General features: G+C 41.9%; 1 protein-coding gene across 1 annotated transcript in view; it reads left to right on the top strand.

The window, feature by feature from the left end:
* Positions 1-3136: 3136 nt before the first annotated feature.
* The window catches only part of il1rapl2 (interleukin 1 receptor accessory protein-like 2), a 979321-nt gene continuing 971703 nt past the window's right edge, over positions 3137-10754 (top strand). The window contains exon 1 of the mRNA XM_078546280.1: positions 3137-3232. Within this exon, the coding sequence (XP_078402406.1) occupies positions 3151-3232 (82 nt within the window). The 5' untranslated portion in view covers positions 3137-3150. The remainder of the gene's footprint in view (positions 3233-10754) is intronic.

Raw genomic sequence — 10754 nt, 5'->3', positions numbered from 1 at the left:
GTTATGAAACATGTCGGCGGGGGCGGTGGGGGTGGTTGGGGATTTGGGGGGTCGGGGGCGGTGGGTGGGGGTTTGGGGGGTCGGGGGCGGTGGGTGGGGGTTTGGGGGGTCGTGGGAGGTGGGTGGGGGTTTGCGGGGTCGGGGACGGTGGGTGGGGGTTGGTGGACAATCCACTGGAGGGGGATGAGTGTGGCTGGTTAGCCTTATGATGATATGCTGATGTATTACAATGAGGCTCCCAATGTCTGATGGCGGGGAACACAGTTCACCATCGGCAGGTGGAGCAGATGATCGCAAACTGGTTCCACAACGTCGTGAAACTGATTTTTCGCTTTCTCACCGTATTGCCCGCTCACACCACCAAACACGCCTGACACCGGCAGGCATGGAAAATCCCAGGCTAGATCTTCCTTCTTCCCATTGCACTGGGCTCTCAGGTTAACTTGTCCTCTTGGTATTGCTTCTGTGCTATCATATAGGATGAGGTTTCCTGAAAAAACATGAAGGCCGCCTGGGCTCTTCGCCTGCCCCCCGCCAACCTTAAGGTTGGATGGGCAGCATTGTTAATAAGTTAAATTACTTTTTAATGGCCTTAATAGGCCATTGACAGTTCAGCGGACGCGCAGCCACCTCTGGCACACACCTGCCAAACGAAATATCGAATGACGCACGATTGATGTGGGGACACATGCCCGACGTCATCACACATCATTTTCCACGTCGGCGTGTTGGGCCCGCCCCTGCAAGCCGACGGCAGTATTCTGCCCATGATGTTGCATAATGCACCAATGTCCATCTGACAATTCTTGTTCACTTAATATTCTCCTTCTGCAGTCATCATTGTAACAGTCACAAACCATTTATCACCTACAGACTTGATGGAACCAACCCGTTGTTTCGTGTATAGTGCTTCATCAGATTCTTCTGCTGATATCTCTACAGCGGCCATCTGTATAGGCCTGTTTTGCTTCTTTCTAGCCAAACATTCATGTATAAAATGTTTCAGCTTCTTGCAGTTAAAACATTGGTTTCCCCATGCTAGGCATTCCTCTGTATGATGTCCTCCACAGTATTTGCATCCTGCCCTTTGTCTACGATTGTTCTGCTCTTTTGGCCTGGAATATCCCTCCGCATAATGTATCTCCTGGTCTGTTCTACCATACATGTGCTCTGACTGATGTTTTGCAAGCTATACACATGTCCATCGCCTTTCTGAGCATAAGTTTCTCCTCCTACAGTAGACTTGCTCTCACTCATTGGCCTAAGACTATTCGATCTTTAATCAGATCATCTTTTAGCTGCCCAAATTCACATGTTTCTACAAGCTGTGTTACTGCAGTCACATACTGTTCAATGGGCTTGTTTGCACCTTGAGCTCTAGTGTTGAATACATAGCGTTCATAAGTAACATTCCCTTGGGGTTCAGAATGTATGTTCAAGGCTTTCAAAATTTCTGTTGTCTGTTTCCTTTTTCGTCGGTTAGAATTAGGTGATTCTAACAATTTGTAGGAGCATCTCTCCAGCAGTTAGAAGTGTGGCTACTCTTATCAGCCTCATTAATTAGATCTGTTGCTAGCTCGTAGTTTTACCATTGCAAGTGGAAAAACGGCCACATATTGCTATTCATTTCAACAGGAGCTGGGAGAGGCAAGTTTATAGCAGCCATGTTAACTTGCCCTATATTTTTACTTGCAGCCTTCTGTTTGTGTTTGTCTTTCCTTGCCCTTTTTCAGAAGCTTTTAGCAGATTTGAACACTTATGTCTGCTTTTCTGAGCTTTGTCTTCTCTGCAACATTTCCAGGATTTCAAAACTCTATTTTATCTCCACTTCTAGACACCATATTTTGAGTTCAAAGGCAGCTTTCTCTCAGTGTCTTCTCAGTGAAAGGTATTTATTGAACTGATTGTAAATAGGCAGCTGACAGAGGTCACATGACTACAATAAGCCAGATAGGACATGCAGTATGTTGCATTTCAAAACCCAAACATCCCCTTTTCATAATGAACAAGAAACCTAAACACACTCTATTGCATTAGCATCTGCACTGGGGACCCAAAACAACACAACAATGGTGTAACAAATAACAAATCTTTTGCAGGAATTTATCATTATCCACTTTTGTATGCCATGCCCATGTGTAAAATCTCAAACACATGTTTTGAGAAAGTAATTAAATATTTTGGAAATTGTGTGAAGATCGTATATTACCTGACACATATTTCGCCTGGCAAACTCAATTTGAAATCTCTGTCAAATAATCTCCAATGAAAAAGAAGATGGTTCAGAGAGGCAGCTGTATTCTGAAAAATGGTTTTGGCATATTACGAACAGCTGTGCATCCCACTATTTTTAACACTTGCCTTAAATCATTGTTAACTCAATTTTGAAACTAATACTTTGGGGAAAAGTTAGCTGGAGATTTTTCTGTCACAACTGAGTGACTCTTCTTGATGAGCATGGGTTAGGAGAGAATTTTAACATTCACAATGAGGCTCAACTGTATGAATAATGGAGGCAAAGTAACTAAGAACTCCCTCATACAAATGCAAAATATTGTAATGCTGGGAAATATGAAAGAAAAACAGAAAATACTGGTAATACTCAGTAAGTCAGGTAGCAACTGAAAAAGCGAGTTATCATTTCAGGTTGTTGGCCTTCCAATGTAGCTTCACCAAACGTCTATGAATAGATTTCCTAGAGCATTGTTTCAGTTGATGTTGCCTGGTTTCAAAAATAACAAATTGCACAAATCCCAAATTAAATTTTAATCAACTTAGGAAGGGAGTTTGTGTTGTAATTGTCTTTGCCCAACTTTGGTGCAGGAGAGCTACATTTTATTTGTTCTATTCAATCAATAACACAAGTCTTAAACTCTAGGTTTTAGTAAAGCCAAATTGCTGTTTCCAAGCTGAGGCAATTCATTGTTAGAATGTGGGCTAAAATTTGTCCACATCTTTATTTTAAAAAAATGTTGTTTTTAAGTTTTGAAGGAGTAAAGTTTTGAACTGCTGCATCAAAATATTGTTACAAACTAAATGCGACATGATAAAAGCTTGAACTTTAAAGGATTTTTTCCCCCCACTTTTCATAAGCAGCCGTTTAATCTATAAATTCGATGTTTGTGTTTCAGCTACCGAAGAAACCAAAACATGAAAATTCAGGTCCCTTTGCTGGCTCTTATTTATTTCTCAATCAGTGAAAGTTTGAAGACTGTATCTAAACGAAATTTGGGTAAGTCACTGAATTTCATATGCTGTCTTGTTATCCTATTTTACCTGGATCTTACTTTTATAATTGGGAGATTGAAGAATCTTTTCATACTCCACCTTTTTCTGGCTTTTAAAATCTGGATACCTTTTGGTACAGTTTGCTGTGACATTTTATCAATCCATTGTCATCTGGAAGTGCTTTAACCAACTGAAGTGGTGTTATTTTGCTCAACTGTTTTGCAATGTAATTTGCAAATTGCATCCTTTTGAATGTTACTGTAATTCCTAATTGCAAATCAAGGTCTTATGTTAGTTGGGGTGTTATTAACTGTCTTGAAAAGAATTTCTACCAATGTACGATTTACACTGCTCTGAAGAAGAGTAGCCTGAAACAGGCTTACTTGAATAGTCTTTGCTCAAGTAGTCAAGCAACATGACAATTTTATAGCTTACGTTGTTGCCTACTCTTCCAGTTACACTTTACTCATGATGTGAATGTAAAGTTGTTCATAGATATTATGACAATGTGATGGGTAGATATATGATCTTGTGAAATCCCTGTGTATGAAAGAATTATTATTTTGTGCACAGCGTCTATATAATAACTAATCGGTTCAAAGACATAAAGTTCTACAGAATGGGATTAGCAGAAGTTCTGATAAGGAAGGCAGTTTAGTGGTTGCATGAATTTGAATGAAGGCAGTCATGGAATATTTAAAGCAAGTAATGGTGCTTTTAATCTATATTTGAGATGAAGATGATATTGGATGCGAAAATAGTTTGGATGTCCCGTCTCCAAAGATAGGATAGAGACCTGGGATCTTTCAACTTGCTTTTAAAAAAAAAATTAATTGTTTTATTTGTGACCATTGTGAAGTTTAATATTTTGTTTCTAGAAAATCCATTGCTTTTGTGCCTTTTCTTCAACAAAAACCTTCACTGGAATCTTGTGTTTGGAAGGTTATGTTGTGAGGATGTTTGTGTGGAGCGTAAGCACTAGCACAGACTAGTTGGGCCGAATGGCCTATTTCTGTGTTGTTAATTCTACGTAAAAGTGGAAACAAGAACAACATAATGGAAAAACCATATTTAGAAAGAAATGGAGATTATGCAGTTTCCTGACAGCTACAGCCTACATCTCTGATGATATAATCAGCTAGGAGATTCAAGTATTGGGGTCTGTTTTGCCTTCCTATAAACACAAATTATACACCTCTCCCAGATCCTTATAACAGGAGAGCTCATATTTGTGCAACTTTGGATTTAAGTGATTGTAGCTTTCAAACCTTTTGGGTTGTTTCTCGAAAGCCCCATTGATCGCAGTAATTTTATCAGTCCTTGGGGTATCTATCGATCATTTCATTATCTCTGGTTCTGTCAAGCACTATTGATCATGTGATGTAATCAGCAAGAGGGGCGTTGCCATAATGATCCAGAGAAAGAGACTGTGTTATTTCGAAATGTGCAGGCCTTATTATTTTTAAACAACATTGAGTATATTTCTCATTTCCCCCCCCATTCCCACTACATCCTTACTGACCACCCACAAGCAAGTTAAGCAATGTGAAGCTATACGCATTATCAACCAAAAGAAAAATATTCTGGGTGCAGTTTAATATGAATTGGTTCTTCTGGTGCTGTTTTGGTACTAGTCACTGAGCTTTAACTATATAAGCAATCAATTTACCTGCCAAAGGTGTGTACCTAACTCTGTCCAACTTTTCTCAGCTTGTGCAGAATTATTTTCATAGTAAATGATTGAAACCGGTTTCCGTAGTTTGTGAAAATAATTACACATTATTGGCTGGGGTTTTCCAGTTCCACCAGTGGCGGTAATCAGCTTAAGGGCCGTTTCCCACCCAGCCTCAATTTTTAGGCCGGTGGGAGGATTTAGCTGGCGTGGAGGAAGCCCAAAGATGAACAGGGCTTAGGCCTCGAGTGGGACTCGGCTGGTCCTCCCTTCCCCCTCCCCCACTGGCCTGTCCCACCCCCAAACGCCCCAATCGCCCGCGTTCCACACCTCCAGGTCCACCCTACCCTCTCCTCCCCGCCCTTGCATCCCATAAACCTTGCCGTCTGGTCCCGGGACTTAGGCTCAGGCATCTTCCTGAGCTTCATCCTCTGTCCACAGCAGCTCTTGTTGCTGCAAGGGTTCGAGAGCTGCTAGCCAATCAGATTGGGTCGGCAGTCCTCCAAGGTGGGATTTCCATGGGGCTGAAGCCCCGCTTGCAGCCAATTGACGTACATTCAAGCACAAAATGTCTGCGGCGCAGGCAGAGTCGGCGGGGAACACTCTTCGGATGGCGGGAAGGCAAATCCCACCATCCGAAATATTCGGGCCATAATCTCTTTCCATGACCTGACATCTTCCTCAAATGCAGTGGGGGTTTCCCCATCTCATTTGAAATGATGCGCGTTTTCACTTTAGGGAACAAAGTATGTACGGCGCACAGAGTTTTACTCTAAAGGGGAAAACTTTAATTTTAAAAAAAGGAATTGTAACTTTTAATTTCAACAGCTTTACAATGTAATGATGTATTTTGGACTGCACTGGTTTGAAATTCAATTGCGGAACAGCCGAGATAATTGGTGTACATTGGAGACAGCAAATGGATTTCAGGCCTGATCTGGCCTGAGAGCAAAGGCCCAGAGAAGGATTTTGGGCTCTGATTAGTGTCGTACCATGAAGTATAATGGGTTTCCTGCCACTATTCAATGTAGAATCATATAGGACAGAAGGAGTCTGTTCAGCCTATCACCCCTGTACCAGATCTCTGAAAGAACTCTCCAATCAGTTCCACCGCCCAACCCTTTCTTCATTGGCCTGCAATTATTTTCTTTTAAGTGGAGATCCAGTTACATTTTGAAAGTTGAAGCTGAAAAGCACCATTAATAATGGCTACCGCTGTAAATGTCACATTCCAATTAAGCTTTCTCCTGGAAAGATACCCTCGGACTTTCTGCTTTGTGCTCAACAACCCAGGATTCTCTGCTCATGAAAATGAGTGGACGGAAAATTGTACACCTGCTTGTTGTGGAAGAGGGACAAAATTCCCAGCACAGATATTTTCTCTCTCTTTTGACCACGTTACAAGTGTAGGTGAAATAAACTTGTTCGTTTATCTTGCGTTTTTCACACAAACGTGCAGGATTTTTCTTCATTTTGGCAAAGGTTATGTTGCATGTTTAAAGCATTCATTGTAAAATGTTACTGTCTGCCACATCATGCATTCTCTCTCCCTTCTAAGTTCACTGCCCTCCTATCCTTCCTTCATCTCTTCCTCCATATAAGCTCCCTGGGGTCCGCATTCAAGGCCTTCCCTTGACCCTTCCACGCAAGGGTCCTCAAGGTGGTCTGAGGGCTGGCCCCAAAATGAAAGTCACTAACGGGGCAGAGGCACACGCGAGGACATTTCTGATCCGGGTAGTGAAATTCCAATATTAACATTAGCTAGGCCTTATGATTGAATATTCTCAATGCATCTTAACTCCTAATATTATCTCTGCAATGGAATCTTTGAACGTACTGTCAAGACATTTCATGCAGAAATAACTCTGCACCATTTCTGAGCAAACAGACTCTTATGCAACTTAGGTAACTATTAATAATGCCATTTGAACATATTCTTGCCCATGCTCATTCGTCAAAGTTAAGATCATCTTTGAATGACAGTAATGCAACAGCAGCCAGCATGTGCAGTTAGCGTACACTAGCTGCACAAATCCAATCGTGTTCAATGCTTGTTATAAATGCCTGGGATGAACAATTGGCTTGCTACTCACTTCTCTTAATAGGACTGATACAGATACAATTGACCAAACTCTGCAGTTTTCCTGCTGCTTACCTTGCAAGGGAGATAGTTATGTGAAATAGTGCTTTATTCAGAAAGGTGGTTGATTTTTTATTGAGCTTAAGATACATGTAAAAACATTTATGCACAATTATAATTCTTATACGATGCTGCCTTTTTTCAGAAGCAGTTACAAAACACTCTAGGAATTTAAGATAATGGATTGAGTTAAACCCCTGGAGTCTGCACCTGAACGTTCTGTGGTTTAAGCTTTCACAGATCCATGATCACGCCTAATTAATGACATACTTGAAATAACGAGAGAAAGATTTGCAATAATAAGAGAAAGATTTAAGATAATGTTGCAACAGGTCTGCGTTATCAATCTGGTTCATTAAAAGTTCTTTGAGCACGTGATCAGCCTGCTCTGAAAACCTGTTTGTGGACAGCAAGAACTTATTAGTTGAACTCAAATGTGATGGCATATAGTTTTCCATCTTTAGGATATTGCTTCTTAAAAATCTTCCAGGCAGGAACAAAAGGCCTTGAAATTTTCCAATAAATGAGAGTAGCTTTTCAAATGGTGTTAAATCATGACAGCTCAAAAAGATCTGCAATTCATTACTGGTGGGAACATAAGGTAGGATAGTTAGAGTCATAGGGTTATACAGCACAGAAACAGGACCTTCGGCCTATCGTATCTGTGGCAGCCATCAAGCACCTATCTATTCTAATCCCATTTTCCTGTATTTGGTCTGTAGCCCTGTATGCTATGGTGTTTCAAATGCTCATCTAAATACTTCTTAAATGTTGTGAGGGTTCCTGCCTCTACCAACCCCTCAAGCAGTGTGTTCCAGATTCCAACCACCCTCTGGGTGAAAAAAAAATTCCTCAAATTCCCCTAAACCTCCTGCCCCTTACCTTAAATCTATGCCCCCTGTTTATTGACACCTTCACTAAGGGGAAAAGTTTCTCCCTGTCTACCCTATGTATGCCCTCATAATATTGCATACCTCTATCAGGTCCCCCCCCCCCACCCAGCTTTCTCTGCCCTAAGGAAAACAACCCTAGCCTATCCAGCCTCTGGAAAAGGATAAGGTTGGGTCAGGAATAAAAGTTCTAAACTGGGGAAAGGCTAATTTTACGAAGATGAGATATGATTTCACCTAAGTGGACTGGGAGCAGCTACTTGCAGATAAAACTGTGTCAGAGCAGTGGGAGGCATTTAAGGAGGAAATAGCGAGGGTACAGGGCAAATACGTTCCCATAAAGACAAAGAAGGGGACCAAGTCTGGAGAACCCTGGATGTCAAGGGCGATAAAGGTTAGGATTAAGAAAAAAAGAGAAGGTTATGGCAGATACCAAGGGCCCAACATGGCAGAACCCCTAGAGTATAAAAAGTGCAGGGGGGAACTTAAAAAGGAAATTAGGAAAGCTAAGAGAGTGCATTAGAAAGCATTGGTGGGTAGAATAAAGGAAAACCCAAAGAGTTTTTTTAAATATATAAAGAGCAAGAAAATAGTTAGGGAAAGAGTAAGGCCAATTAGGGACCATAGACGTAATCTGTGTGTGGACGCGGAAGATGTGGGTACAGTCCTCAGTGAATACTTTGCGTTGGTCTTCACAATGGAAAAGCACTACGCAGGTATAGACATCAGGGTGGAGGACTGTGAAATATTAGAGGAAATTAACATAGAGAGAGAGGAGGTACCAGCGGGTTTAGCGGCCTTAAAAAATGGATAAATCCACAGGCTCGAATGAGATCTATCCCAGTCTGTTGAGAAAGACAAGGGAAGAAATATCAGGGGCCCTGGCAGTAATTTTCAAATCCTCTCTGGCCACAGGTGAGGTGCCAGAGGATTGGAGGACTGCTAACATTGTCCCATTATTAAAAAAGCAAGGAAGGGATAGACTAGGAAATTACAGGCCAGTCAGCCTAACCTCGGTAGTGGGGAAGTTACTACAAAGAATTCTGAGGGACAGAATATATCTGCAATTGGAGACACACGGATTAATCAAGGTTCAGCATGGATTTGTTAAGGGAAGGTTGCGTTTGACAAATTTGATTGCATTTTTGAGGAGGTCACCAGGAGTGTTGATGAGGGTAATGCATTTGATGTGGTCTACATGGACTTTAGCAAGGCTTATGATAAGGTCCCTCATTGCAGACAGGTCAAGAAAGTAAGAGCTCATGGGATCCAAGGCAAAGTGGTACGTTGGATCCAAAATTGGCTGAGAGGCAGGAAGCAGAGGGTGATGGTAGAGGGATATTTCTGTGACTGGGAGTCTGTTTCCAGTGGGGTACCACAGGGCTCGGTGCTGGGGCCCTTGCTGTTTGTGGTGTACATAAATGATTTGGACTTAAATATAGGGGTTATGATCAAGAAGTTCGCGGATGACTCGAAAATTGCTAGGGTGGTAAATAGTGAGGAGGATAGCCGTAAACTGCAGGAGGATATCAATGGACTGGTCAGGTGGGCAGAGGAGTGGCAAATGGAATTCAACATGGAAAAGTGTGAGGTAATGCACTTGGGAAGGGCTAACAACGCACACACGATGAATGGTAGGACCCTGGAAAGTACTGAAGATCAGAGGGACCTTGGTGTGCATATCCACATATCCTGAAGGGAGCAGGGCAGGTAGATAAGTTGGTTAAGAAGACATATGGGATACTTGCCTTTATTAGCTGAGGCATAGAATACAAGAGCAGGGAGGTTATGCTGGAGCTGTATAAAATGCTGGTTGGACCACAACCGGAGTATTGTGTGCAGTTCTGCTCACCACATTATAGGAAGGATGTGATTGCACTGGAGAGGGTGCAGAGGAGATTTACCAGGATGCGGCCTGGGTTGGAGGGTCTGAGCTATGAGGAAAGACTGGATAGGCTGGGGTTGTTCTCCTTGGAGCAGCGAAGGTTGAGAGGGGACCTGATAGAGGTGTGTAAGATTATGAGGGGCATGGATAGGGTGGATAGGAAGGCATTTTTTCCATTAGTAGAGGGGTCAATAACCAGGGGGCATTGATTTCAGATAAGAGGTAGAAGGCTAAGAGGGGAGTTGAGGAGAAATTTTTTTACCCAGAGCGTGGTGGGAGTCTAGAATTCACTGTCTGAAAGGGTGGTTGAGTCAGAAACTCTTCTAACATTTAAGAAGTGTTTCGATATTCACTTGCGTTACCATAGCCTCCAGGGCTATGGGCCAAACGCTGGAAAATGGGATTAGTGTAGTCAGATTTTTGTTGACTGGCGCGGACACAATGGGCCGAATGGCCGCCTTCTGTGCTGTAAACATCTATGAGTCAGAGTGAACTGATGAGAACAACTGTTTCTCAGATGCTTCAGGATTAAGCCAGTCCACAATTAATGCTTCCCTGAGTAAAAAATATGATTAATAAAATGCATATTCTTACCATTATATGAGGAGGGGTCAAATGGCTTCCCTCTTTTCCCTCTCCTCTTTTGACTGCAACAAGTTTTTTTGAAAACAATATACTTGTCAAGTTAATGAGTGTTAAACTGTTTATGTGCTAGGATCATAAAAATAGGTCCAATGGCCTATTGGACAGGCTTTCTTGAGTTTAACAAAGAAAGAGGTTAGCTTTATTGTACTTAAACTGACATAGTAAAAGAATAAAATATGCTCCGACTTCCACGCACACAGACAGTTGAAGTTCACATGCACATAAATATAGATTAGAGTGGGAAGGGTAGATTAATCAAATTAGAGTCCAGAGAAATAAAATGGGTCTGTAGTT

The sequence above is a fragment of the Cetorhinus maximus genome, chromosome 8 (genome assembly GCF_964194155.1).
Source record: "Cetorhinus maximus chromosome 8, sCetMax3.hap1.1, whole genome shotgun sequence".
Taxonomy (NCBI): Eukaryota; Metazoa; Chordata; class Chondrichthyes; order Lamniformes; family Cetorhinidae; genus Cetorhinus; species Cetorhinus maximus.
The sequence above is the reverse complement of the archived record's forward strand: the minus strand, read 5'-3'. Positions and strand labels throughout refer to the sequence as shown.